Here is a 10,068-nt window from a genome sequence, read left to right as displayed (position 1 = left end):
CCCCCTTTTTTTTTTTTTTTATCTCTCTATTACCGTGAGAGTATATATATATATATATATATATATATATATATACTATAACTTCATTCAGCTTGCTTTTGCCAAATTAAAGATACGTGCTAGCAAATGAATGGGTTCTATACTCCTCAAATTTTTCTTGTCGAGACCTAACTTTCCGTTTCTCAAAACGAGTCTTTTTCTGGTACTAATAATTTCACTACTCATAACTGATATTTACGAATTTCCTTTGTAAGAATATTTGTATTATAACTTTACATATTTCAGAAAATTTTACCACGTACATAAAGTTTCTACCTAATATTTTTTTGATTACATCAAAATTCTACTACTTACTATTCCGGAAAGAATTTCGGTCAAATACCGGACTGTCCGGATTAGACCTAAATTTTTTCCGGTCACTACACGTTTGGTTGTAGGATTCAAACTATAATTTGAATCATGGTTTATAATTCGTTACAGTATTTTTTCTCATAAAAAAATACACATAAATTGAAAATGATTATAATCTCATGATTTTAATTCATGAACCAAACGTCTCATAAATCTCGATATAACTTGCTAGCACAAGATTATTGGATGAAGTTCCCATCCCCACCAACTCCTTGAATAGATGTGGTAGCTAGGTGAAGCATATGTATATTTGCAAAAGTAGGTGAATTGACAATGATTTTTTATTGTTTAATAAGTTTGGGTGAGGATTGAGGATTTTGGCTGGCGTCACATTTCAAAACCTAATGTGTTTGGTAGGAGAAATCATGGGAAGGAGAAAAAGGAATGGAGAGAGTGGAGGAGGAGAGTACCTTTTCATATTTGGTTGGAGGGATTCCATAAAGTAGAAAGATAGTGAAGATAGCTAATCCTTGAGTCAAATTATATATTTCGTTAATTTCTTTTGGCACTTATTTTATATATATATATATATATAATCACTCACCAGTTACACAAGCCCAATTTATTGTTTCTTATTTGACACACTTTTTCAACTGTTGGATATGAAATTAATAGTGTGGATAAAAAGAGCGACAACCAACAACCTAATATCATTTCTTTTACTTTAGAATAGGAAAAAAAAAATGTTAAAAACATGATAGATTGTAGAAGCACGAAACAACATCACTATAACAAATTTGACATGACGATTATTTAACGACGTTTTAAAGAAAAAAAAAAGGTCATATAATGTGCTAATAAAAAACACGAAACAAAGATTACTATTTTTCAGAAATCCATACTGACACTTAAGGACAGTTTGCTTATACATTAGATGACGGATTTTTAAAAAATCGTCATCTAATATACTCGCTTAAAAAAGAAAAAAACGAGTATATTAGACGACAGTTTTTAAAAAACCGTCGTCTAATGTATAACATTTAACGACAGTTTCTAGAAAACTATCGTTAAATGTCATTGCTTTTTGAAAAAAAAAAAAAATAGACTTTTTCTCACTCATTGTTTTCTCTTTAAATTTTTAAAACTTTCTCTTTCCCTTTTATAATTTTGAGCATTCTCTTTCATTTTTCACTCGCTCTCACTTCCAAACTTTAAATTTTTCTCTGAAATCCGCTTCTCTCTTTCCCGTTCTCTCTTTAATTCCTTCTCTTTTGAAACCTTAGTATTTTTCTTCCAAATTCCTTTCTCTTTGTTACTCATTCCTCACTCTAACAATCCTCATCATTCTTGTCTTCGTGGCTAGATGACCATGCTCATTACCATATCATTTTCCCATATTATCAACACTAGAATTACCCTCATATCTCTTGAATATTAAAGGCTCGTTTGGTTAATACGTTCAAATAAGTTATTTTTATTATAGCATTTTAAATTTAAATTTTTTATAAAATAAAAATACTATAATAAAATTAAAATCTTGAGTTTAAACGCATGAAATAAACTCGTCCTAAATAATTGTTTATCTTTCGGTTTATAGCCTAGACCCCTTGCAAAAAGAAATTCTATGACGAATGAACAACTAACATGTGCCACATTCTCTGTGCCTATTTACCTACTTGGCAGCACACAAGTCCGCCATTTTCAATACAGCTGCCTATATATAGGGTAAATGAAACCAATCAAGTAAAACTCCCACCGACCACATTTAGGCGTTAAAATTTTTAACTATAAAAAAAATTAAATGTAACTTTTTATAAAAATTTTTAATTATAATAAAATTAAAATTAAAAATTTAAATTGATTAAATGATCGAGCCTTAATGTTTCTAAAATAAAAAGTTTTGGGCTTTTGTTAAGAAACTATCTATTTTCAAATATAATCTAACATAAAAATGATACATGATGGTTTTAGTTGTAAATAAAAAAATTAAAAAAAACAGATTTTAACAGCAATAATAATAATTCAGATCTTCAATAAAAACCTAAATTTTGTTGCCTAGCCTAAATTTGTTGTTTTCTCATTAAGAAATTTTTTAAATCAACTAGTTTTATTTTTCACCATTTATCCTTCTTAAAATTCTGATGTGTCATCTCCATGTTATATATATATATATATATATATATATTAACACACACACACACATATATATATATATATATTGAAATGTCTCTGTATTAACACATGGGACAAAAAAGTATATATTCGAAATATTAGGGTAGTGAAACCTTTAAAAATAAATATTAATGATGAAAATGAGACAAGTGCATATCTTTAATAACTATCGGTGAAAATAACCATTTTTATAAATAAGGGATTCGGTCTAAAATAAAAGCACAATTAAAATTTAATGTCTTTAAAATTAAAAGGGTAATTTACTATGGATCAATTTGGCATTCTTGTGTTGTTGAAAATTTTTACTATTTTGTGTTGTAAATTAGAAGTTGATGTGATTAAAGCTGTAAGAAATCACCCCAAACCCGGCCGAGCTGAGCCAATCGTCCAATCCTACCCAAAAATCACAGGTTTTCAATTTTTATTTAATATTTGGTTTTACTTATGCTCAACCCGCACTTTACGGGTAGGGCACAGGGTGGGGTCTCATGAACCCGAGGTACCCTGACCCAGCCGAACCTGTTGAGAAAGTAGGTAAAATAATGCCAAACCCTCATGTTTCTCACTCTTTCTCAAATGTAACCTTGTTTAGCCAGCTTGGTAATCTGTTTTTTTTTTCCAGCTTTAACGTAAAGGTAACAAAACAAATTTTCAAAAGTGAGAATGAGCCAGGCTTAATAGAGGGCCTAACATGCCTTGAGATTGGCTCAATCGTAAGGCCCAACTCGCAATATCAGCCAACCCTACCCAAGGTAACCTGATGGTGTACGGGTTTTGTTGCGGCCTGGCAAATTCCCAACCCGATTTTTGTGGCTCGACCCAAATTTCAGCCACACTTGAGCCTACACGGCCGATTTACACCCCTAACTGTGACCAGAAGCATGTAAGTGTTTAGTAAATTTTTTTTAAAAAAATTATTGTGAATATCTAAAGCATAAATTTATGTATTTGATAAACTATGTATAAAATTGTTAGGAAGATGTATAATGGCTAAACTAGACATACTTTAGTATAAAAATTTATATTTAGATTTATTTCTATTTTTAGGCAATACTAATAATATTTTTACATCACAATATCGGAAAAAAAAAATAATTTTAACTTTCTTAATTAAAATATTTTTAAAAATTAAATTTGAATAGAAAAATTATTCATCTATTATATTAAATTTCTTATTTATTGTTGCTATTTTTAAATATTTTGATCATTATAAAAAAAATATTTGAGTAAAATTTACCATAGTATACTTATTAAAGATATTCAATTTTCAAATAACCGTTTAAAAAGTATTTTTTAATTTGGTATGCAAATAATAAAATTAGTAGATTGAGAATTAAGTTTTGTTGTTAAGGTTATTTAAGTAAATTTAGACAATGACCGCAAAAAATGCTATGTAAAAGCAATTTCTAACGTGTTTCTAAAATTTTATTTTTTTACAGCAACAAAAACAGAATTTATTAAACATTCTAATATGTTTTAACTTCTTAAAAACACTAAAAGCAGCTTTTAAAAATAATGTCATATAAGGCTCTATATATTATAGTATATGGGACATTTATTAGACTTAAACTCAAAAATGGATCGTTAGCTATCGCCAAAGAGAGGTAAAATGTGAATGCGTCTAAATTAGGCTTAATGCCACTTATGAAGTCTAATTATATATCTCAATCTATTTTCCTTTCAATTATAACACCGTAAAATTAGGAAGTGAATTGAGGTGGAATTTTCATATTCTTGTTCTTTTCCAACTCCTTTAAAAAAAAAAAAAAATTAATGTGTTTTAAGACCAACCCTTTAAAAGTGGTATCCCTCTAAGTCACTGAGGTAAATATAACTTGTGTGCTGTAATAAGAGAAAAACCATTCTTGGGTAATTGTTGTTCGAACGCATCATTTATGTGGAAACTTTTGAGCTTAATTTTAGGTGTAAGGTCTGGGTTACGCCATAAATCAAATGAACGGGAGGAATAATAATTTTAAATGGTTGAATTTCCAACGTACCATTCTCGTGAAAAACTCGAGCATAATTTTTATATCACAAATAAATTATTAGATTTTTAAAGATATCAATCATGTCTTCACGTTCCTAGCCTAACGGCCATTTGGTGATTTATTAAGAACATAAGTAGAATAGAAAGGACCTAACTCATACATTGATGAACTAACATTTAGAGAGTTCAAATCATATTAGCTCAAGCTGTGTTCGGCAGGCCGATGAGAGGCCTTATTTTAGTCTCATTATAAATAATGAAAATTAATCCCTAAATGTTAGGTAAAAGAGTCATAATAGCCGTCTTTTACTGTTATGTCACCAACAATTATGATAATAAATAATTAGACTTTTCCGGATATACAGAGCTATTAGAGAAAATTGTCGAGTTTATTTTTAGAGTGCACAAATCTAAATTTTTATTTATTATTATTGATTAATACTTTTTAATTAATATATTTATTTAATTAAAAAGATATTAATCAAGAATAAAGAGTAAAAATCTAGACTCATGTATTCTAAAAAATATTTATCTCTTTTTTCCAAACTATTAACATCAAAATCTAAAAAAAATTATTAAACTTACCCTTAAAATATATGAAGGGAAATAGTAGAAAATACGCCAATATGAAAAGCTTAAAAAAGTATATAGGCCAATTTTTAGTTATAAAAATTAATAGGCCATAACTTGTCAAGTTATGATTCATAACCAGATAAGTTATTGACAAACTTGTCAAGTTATGGTTCATAGTCAGACTAGTTATGGACAATTATGGACAATAACTTGTCTGGTTATGAACCATAACTTGACAAGTTATGGACGAAAATAGTAATTTAGCCTATTTATTAACTTATATAAACTATTAATCTATTAATTTTAATTCATCTCAAATCTTGACTTATTTCTCTATTTCTCTCATATATAAATCTAAATTTTTACCCGGTCTTAATTAATATCTTTTATTTGAACAAAAAGAATATTAAAGAAGATCCCTAACATCTACATGTTGTAGCCCATATAGGCTAAAGGCCCAGGCCCATTTGAGGACATTCCTCAACAACTCCCAAAGACATACACAGGTCCCCGAAATCGAGTGGGTTTTTGCTTTTTGTCAATATGGTTGGTGAGCAAAGTGACATTGTACTTTGAATAAATAAATTTTTAAAGAAAAAACCTGCAATCTTATAAAGATATAAATACCACTCAAACGAGTCTCCACTTCGATCTCTCCATTTCCGACTTCTCTCTCTTCCTCGTACTCGATCTCTCTGTAATCGTAAAGCTTCCAAATTCAGTTCCAATGGCATACGAGGGAATCCTTCTGGGGATGGGAAATCCTCTTCTCGACATCTCAGCCGTCGTCGACGAAGAGTTCCTCAAGAAGTAAGTCCTCTCTCTCACATTAGATCTTCTTTCAGCTGTTCTGCACTTTCCTAGGCGTGTTTGGTTTCCGGGAAAATGCAGTGAAATTGAGCATTTTTTTTAGCTCAGATTATAAGGAAGCTGTGTAAACTTTTGGTTCATGACCTTTCTTGAGCAACAAGCGAAACGGTTATGCGTTCTGATTCGAGATCTAATCTCGCTAGTTTGAAATTGTTGTTTTAGGGTAAAAATGATGAGTTTCTTACCTTAATATCTAACATTTTTGGATTTTTCTGGATGCAATATAGTAGATCTAAATGCTTTCTTTCATATCTGATTGAAACTTGAAATTATAGATCTGTCCCATTCTGGATCTGTTCAGAAGCTGAAGAAAACATTAAACAAGATAGATCTGAAGTGCTCTGGAGCTTAATTCGTTTCTTCTGTTACTATGAAAATGATTTAATCATTAACAATACTTAATATATACTCACCTAATTATTATTATTATTATTTTTTTGGTTCCAAATTTTTCTTGTGGATGATTGGATTTATGGTTTTTTCTTTTGACAGATATGATGTCAAGTTGAACAATGCCATTCTTGCCGAGGATAAGCACTTGTCCATGTAAGTTTTCTTCTCCATAATAGTTATGAGGTATTAAAGGAGATTCAAGCTTTTTTTTTTCTTTTCCTGTATACGAAGCAATTTATATTTTTGAAAATTCTTTTGTTTGGTTGATTCAACAATAGATTAAAATCAGGTTTGTCTGTCTATTTGAAATATTGCACCTTGCTGAAACAAATTTGTATATGATATTTTAGGTACAATGATCTGGCTGAGAATTACAATGTGGAATATATTGCTGGAGGTAAGTTGGAAGTTGTACTTTCTTTTGATGTCAATTGGGGCCTTCTTTTATGATTTTATTCCAACTTACAACTTACTTTGTAGTGATGCCTATATTTGGTATGTGGTCAATATATTGATTTCACGTTTTATGTTATTTTTTAAAATGTAGGTGCTACACAAAATTCAATCAAAGTTGCCCAGGTTTGTTCAACTTCTTTGACATGCATAACTATGTGATTGTTTTGAGATCCTGATAAAAGCTACTTATAAAATTCTTTGTTGATTCTCATTTTGCACTGTTTTGGTTCTCCAGTGGATGCTCCAAATCCCTGGCGCAACTGGTTACATTGGTAGCATTGGAAAGGACAAATTTGGAGAGGAAATGAAGAAGAATTCCAGACTTGCCGGTGTTAATGTAAGTATCTGTACGTCTTACACGTATTCAATTCCCTCCTTTGTTCTCCAACTCTTCAAATGGTTTTTTGATTCAAGGAATTATTGTCACCAATATAACAGGTGCAGTATTATGAAGATGAAACTGCACCAACGGGAACATGTGCTGTTTGTGTTGTTGGTGGTGAGAGGTCAGTTCCATGACTTCTGTGCCCTAAGATTTTCTTTCTACTATGAGTTGAGATTCATTATATAATTCTCTAGTATTGTATGTCCCTTGGTCATACTTGCATCTTGATAAGACATTTCGTTTTCTAACAATTCACAAACACGGAATATGATTAGCTTTGAAAAGGGAAAAAAATTAATAAAGGCAGCGACTGATAGTATATAAGTTGGTTGTTTCCTCTTTGAACGACCACTACAATGTTCTTGTTAATCATTACTCCACCTGTTAGCATTTTTATCGGTTCTGTGAAAAGCCTATCTTATAATTTATATGCGTCCCTAGTTTTTCTGAATTTTCCTGAATTTATTGTCACAACTGCTAATATTATCTGTTACTTCTTTTGATGAATAACTGCTCAGGTCACTCATTGCGAACTTGTCAGCTGCAAATTGTTACAAATCTGAGCACTTGAAGCGACCGGAAAATTGGGCACTAGGTACTCTGCTTGTTCTTTTGTCGGTTCAGCTTTTATCCTTTTTGCATAGTTGCTGGCCTTACATTGCCATGGACTAACTAAAATCCAACTTGAACAGTGGAAAAGGCCAAATATTTCTACATTGCTGGATTTTTCCTCACTGTATCTCCAGAGTCCATTCTACTTGTTGCTGAACATGCAGCTGCAAAGAACAAGGTAAGAGTTATGACATTAGATACTGGGATCGTTTTTTCTTTCAATTGTTTAATCTCCAGTAGCTTCACCTGGCACTCCTCAACCTCTGCAGGTCTTCACCATGAACCTTTCTGCTCCATTCATCTGTGAATTCTTCAAAGATGCACAGGAGAAGGCTCTGCCGTAAGTCTCCATCTCCCTTTTTTCTTTGTTCTGTATTTCTCATATCTATAATTATATCATTAAGTTTCCATCTATTCGTTTCTTTTCTTTGTTCCTTGTTTGTCACATCTGTATATATGACACGGAATATTCAATTGCCTTTTCAATGCAGGTATGTGGACTATGTATTCGGGAATGAGACAGAAGCAAGAACCTTTGCTAGGGTTCGTGGCTGGGAGGTAAGGGTTACTTGGTTTTTGAGCAGTCAGATGTGCGAACTGAAATTATTCTCCCTCTATTAATCACTTTAATCAATCTTCTTTCATATCAGACCGAAAATGTTGAAGAGATTGCTGTAAAGATTTCCCAGTTACCCAAGGCATCCGGTACCCACAAGAGGATCACTGTTATCACTCAAGGTGCAGATCCTGTTGTAGTTGCTGAGGATGGGAAGACAAAGCTGTTCCCTGTTATCTTGTTACCCAAGGAGAAGCTGGTTGATACCAATGGAGCAGGTGTTTAATTTCTTATTCCCTCTTTTTCAGTGAAATAAAAACTTGATTTACCCAGAACTTATTCCCAGTGATAGCTGTTCCTACTAATCTTCCACCCTGCTATTTTTTATCTCTAGGGACCTCTGATTCTGTTTTCGTTTTTAATTTGGTTTTCTGTTTTGTTCTGGGGAAAGGGAAAGCAGAGGTTGGGCTCAACCTGTAATGTGGCTTATAAGTTTGATTAAGGATGGCTATCACAAGTTTGAACATTTTTGTCTAGTCAGTTTCATGTTACAGAGTCTAGTCGGGTTACTGATACCAAAAAAATGATTGTTAATGTACATCTCTCAGTTGATCTTCAACAATGGTTATGCATTTCAAGTAAAAATTTGATATGCAATGGTCGAGGCTAGGATTGATTTATCAAATCTTGTTTTGGATGTATAATGGGCGAAGAGAATAACCCCTTTATCATATCAGTAATTCAGTATCGATCTAACTGTTAAACTTTTTTTCTCTTTCTTCTGTGGCAGGGGATGCATTTGTTGGTGGATTTTTGTCACAATTGGTTCGAGAGAAGCCGATTGAAGATTGTGTGCGAGCTGGTAGCTATGCAGCAAATGTTATTATCCAAAGGTCTGGATGCACATACCCGGAAAAGCCCGATTTCAACTAGGTTCTTTTCTTGGACCAGAAGAGCACTCTACCCTCTGCGTCTATCCTTAGGATATCCAATTATTACTATTATGCAATTGCCTCCTCATATAATTGTGACAGCCTTCATTATTTTTCTCCTGAACCCATTTACAAGGTATAGGAGTTTATTTGTTTTGGGTGTTGTGATTGTGATCATCTACTCAAGATGGAAATTATATGTATCCTTCTGTTTTGCATTTTGAGTAAGAGATTTTGGAATAAACCTTTCATTTAGCTAATTTCGGCAGAGCCCTCTCACACCGTTCTAATGAATTATATTTTTGTTAACAAAACTAGTTAATGATGGAATTACATTAAAGTACAAACGTGTTAAAATAAATGTATTCTTCGCTAACCTCTCAATAATAATAATAATAATAATAATAACAACCCTCTCATAAACAGTTGTTCTTTCTGGTATTGATTACGGAATCTCAAATTTACTTTCAAGACGTTGACTTTGGTTACTTGTTGTCACCTGAATGTTTAAGGTCTCGTTCGCTTTGCGGATTTGAGTTTTTAATTCGAAATTGTAGTAAAAAAAGTTAGATGTAGATATTTTTTGAAGCTTTTAACTATAAAAATTGAAAACTCAAATCAGTAAAATGAAACGAACGAGGTTTAAATTTAGCAAGTAATATTCTTTAAGATATGGAAACCGGAAAGCATATTGGTCCGCTGGATTATAAAAGGATGAAAAAACGGTTCTGTTGGAGGGATTTGATAATATTGGGAAGTTGTCCTCGGCGCGAAGCAC

The 10,068-nt window shown here is 31.9% G+C and overlaps 1 protein-coding gene across 1 annotated transcript; it reads left to right on the top strand.

Moving 5' to 3' along the window:
• Positions 1–5,714: 5,714 nt before the first annotated feature.
• Positions 5,715–9,550, top strand: LOC21396239 (adenosine kinase 2). The gene is made up of 12 exons (XM_010113925.2): positions 5,715–5,896; positions 6,449–6,502; positions 6,700–6,746; positions 6,897–6,928; positions 7,041–7,142; positions 7,244–7,311; positions 7,709–7,785; positions 7,883–7,980; positions 8,072–8,142; positions 8,294–8,360; positions 8,453–8,636; positions 9,149–9,550. Exons 1-12 carry the CDS (start codon positions 5,814–5,816, stop codon positions 9,289–9,291), a joined length of 1,026 nt encoding a protein of 341 aa, XP_010112227.1. The 5' UTR covers positions 5,715–5,813; the 3' UTR covers positions 9,292–9,550.
• Positions 9,551–10,068: the final 518 nt, after the last annotated feature.

This window comes from Morus notabilis, unplaced genomic scaffold (genome assembly GCF_000414095.1).
Source record: "Morus notabilis unplaced genomic scaffold, ASM41409v2 Scaffold48, whole genome shotgun sequence".
In the NCBI taxonomy this organism is placed as follows: domain Eukaryota; kingdom Viridiplantae; phylum Streptophyta; class Magnoliopsida; order Rosales; family Moraceae; genus Morus; species Morus notabilis.
The sequence above is the reverse complement of the archived record's forward strand: the minus strand, read 5'-3'. Positions and strand labels throughout refer to the sequence as shown.

What these genes read in the sequence shown, in the direction of transcription:
- LOC21396239 (XM_010113925.2), top strand. Translation starts at nt 5,814, where the DNA reads ATGGCATACGAGGGAATCCTTCTGGGGATGGGAAATCCTCTTCTCGAC. An exon ending in GACGAAGAGTTCCTCAAGAA is followed by an intron (nt 5,897 to 6,448) that starts GTAAGTCCTCTC and finishes TTCTTTTGACAG; the next exon opens with ATATGATGTCAAGTTGAACA. An exon ending in CCAGACTTGCCGGTGTTAAT is followed by an intron (nt 7,143 to 7,243) that starts GTAAGTATCTGT and finishes CCAATATAACAG; the next exon opens with GTGCAGTATTATGAAGATGA.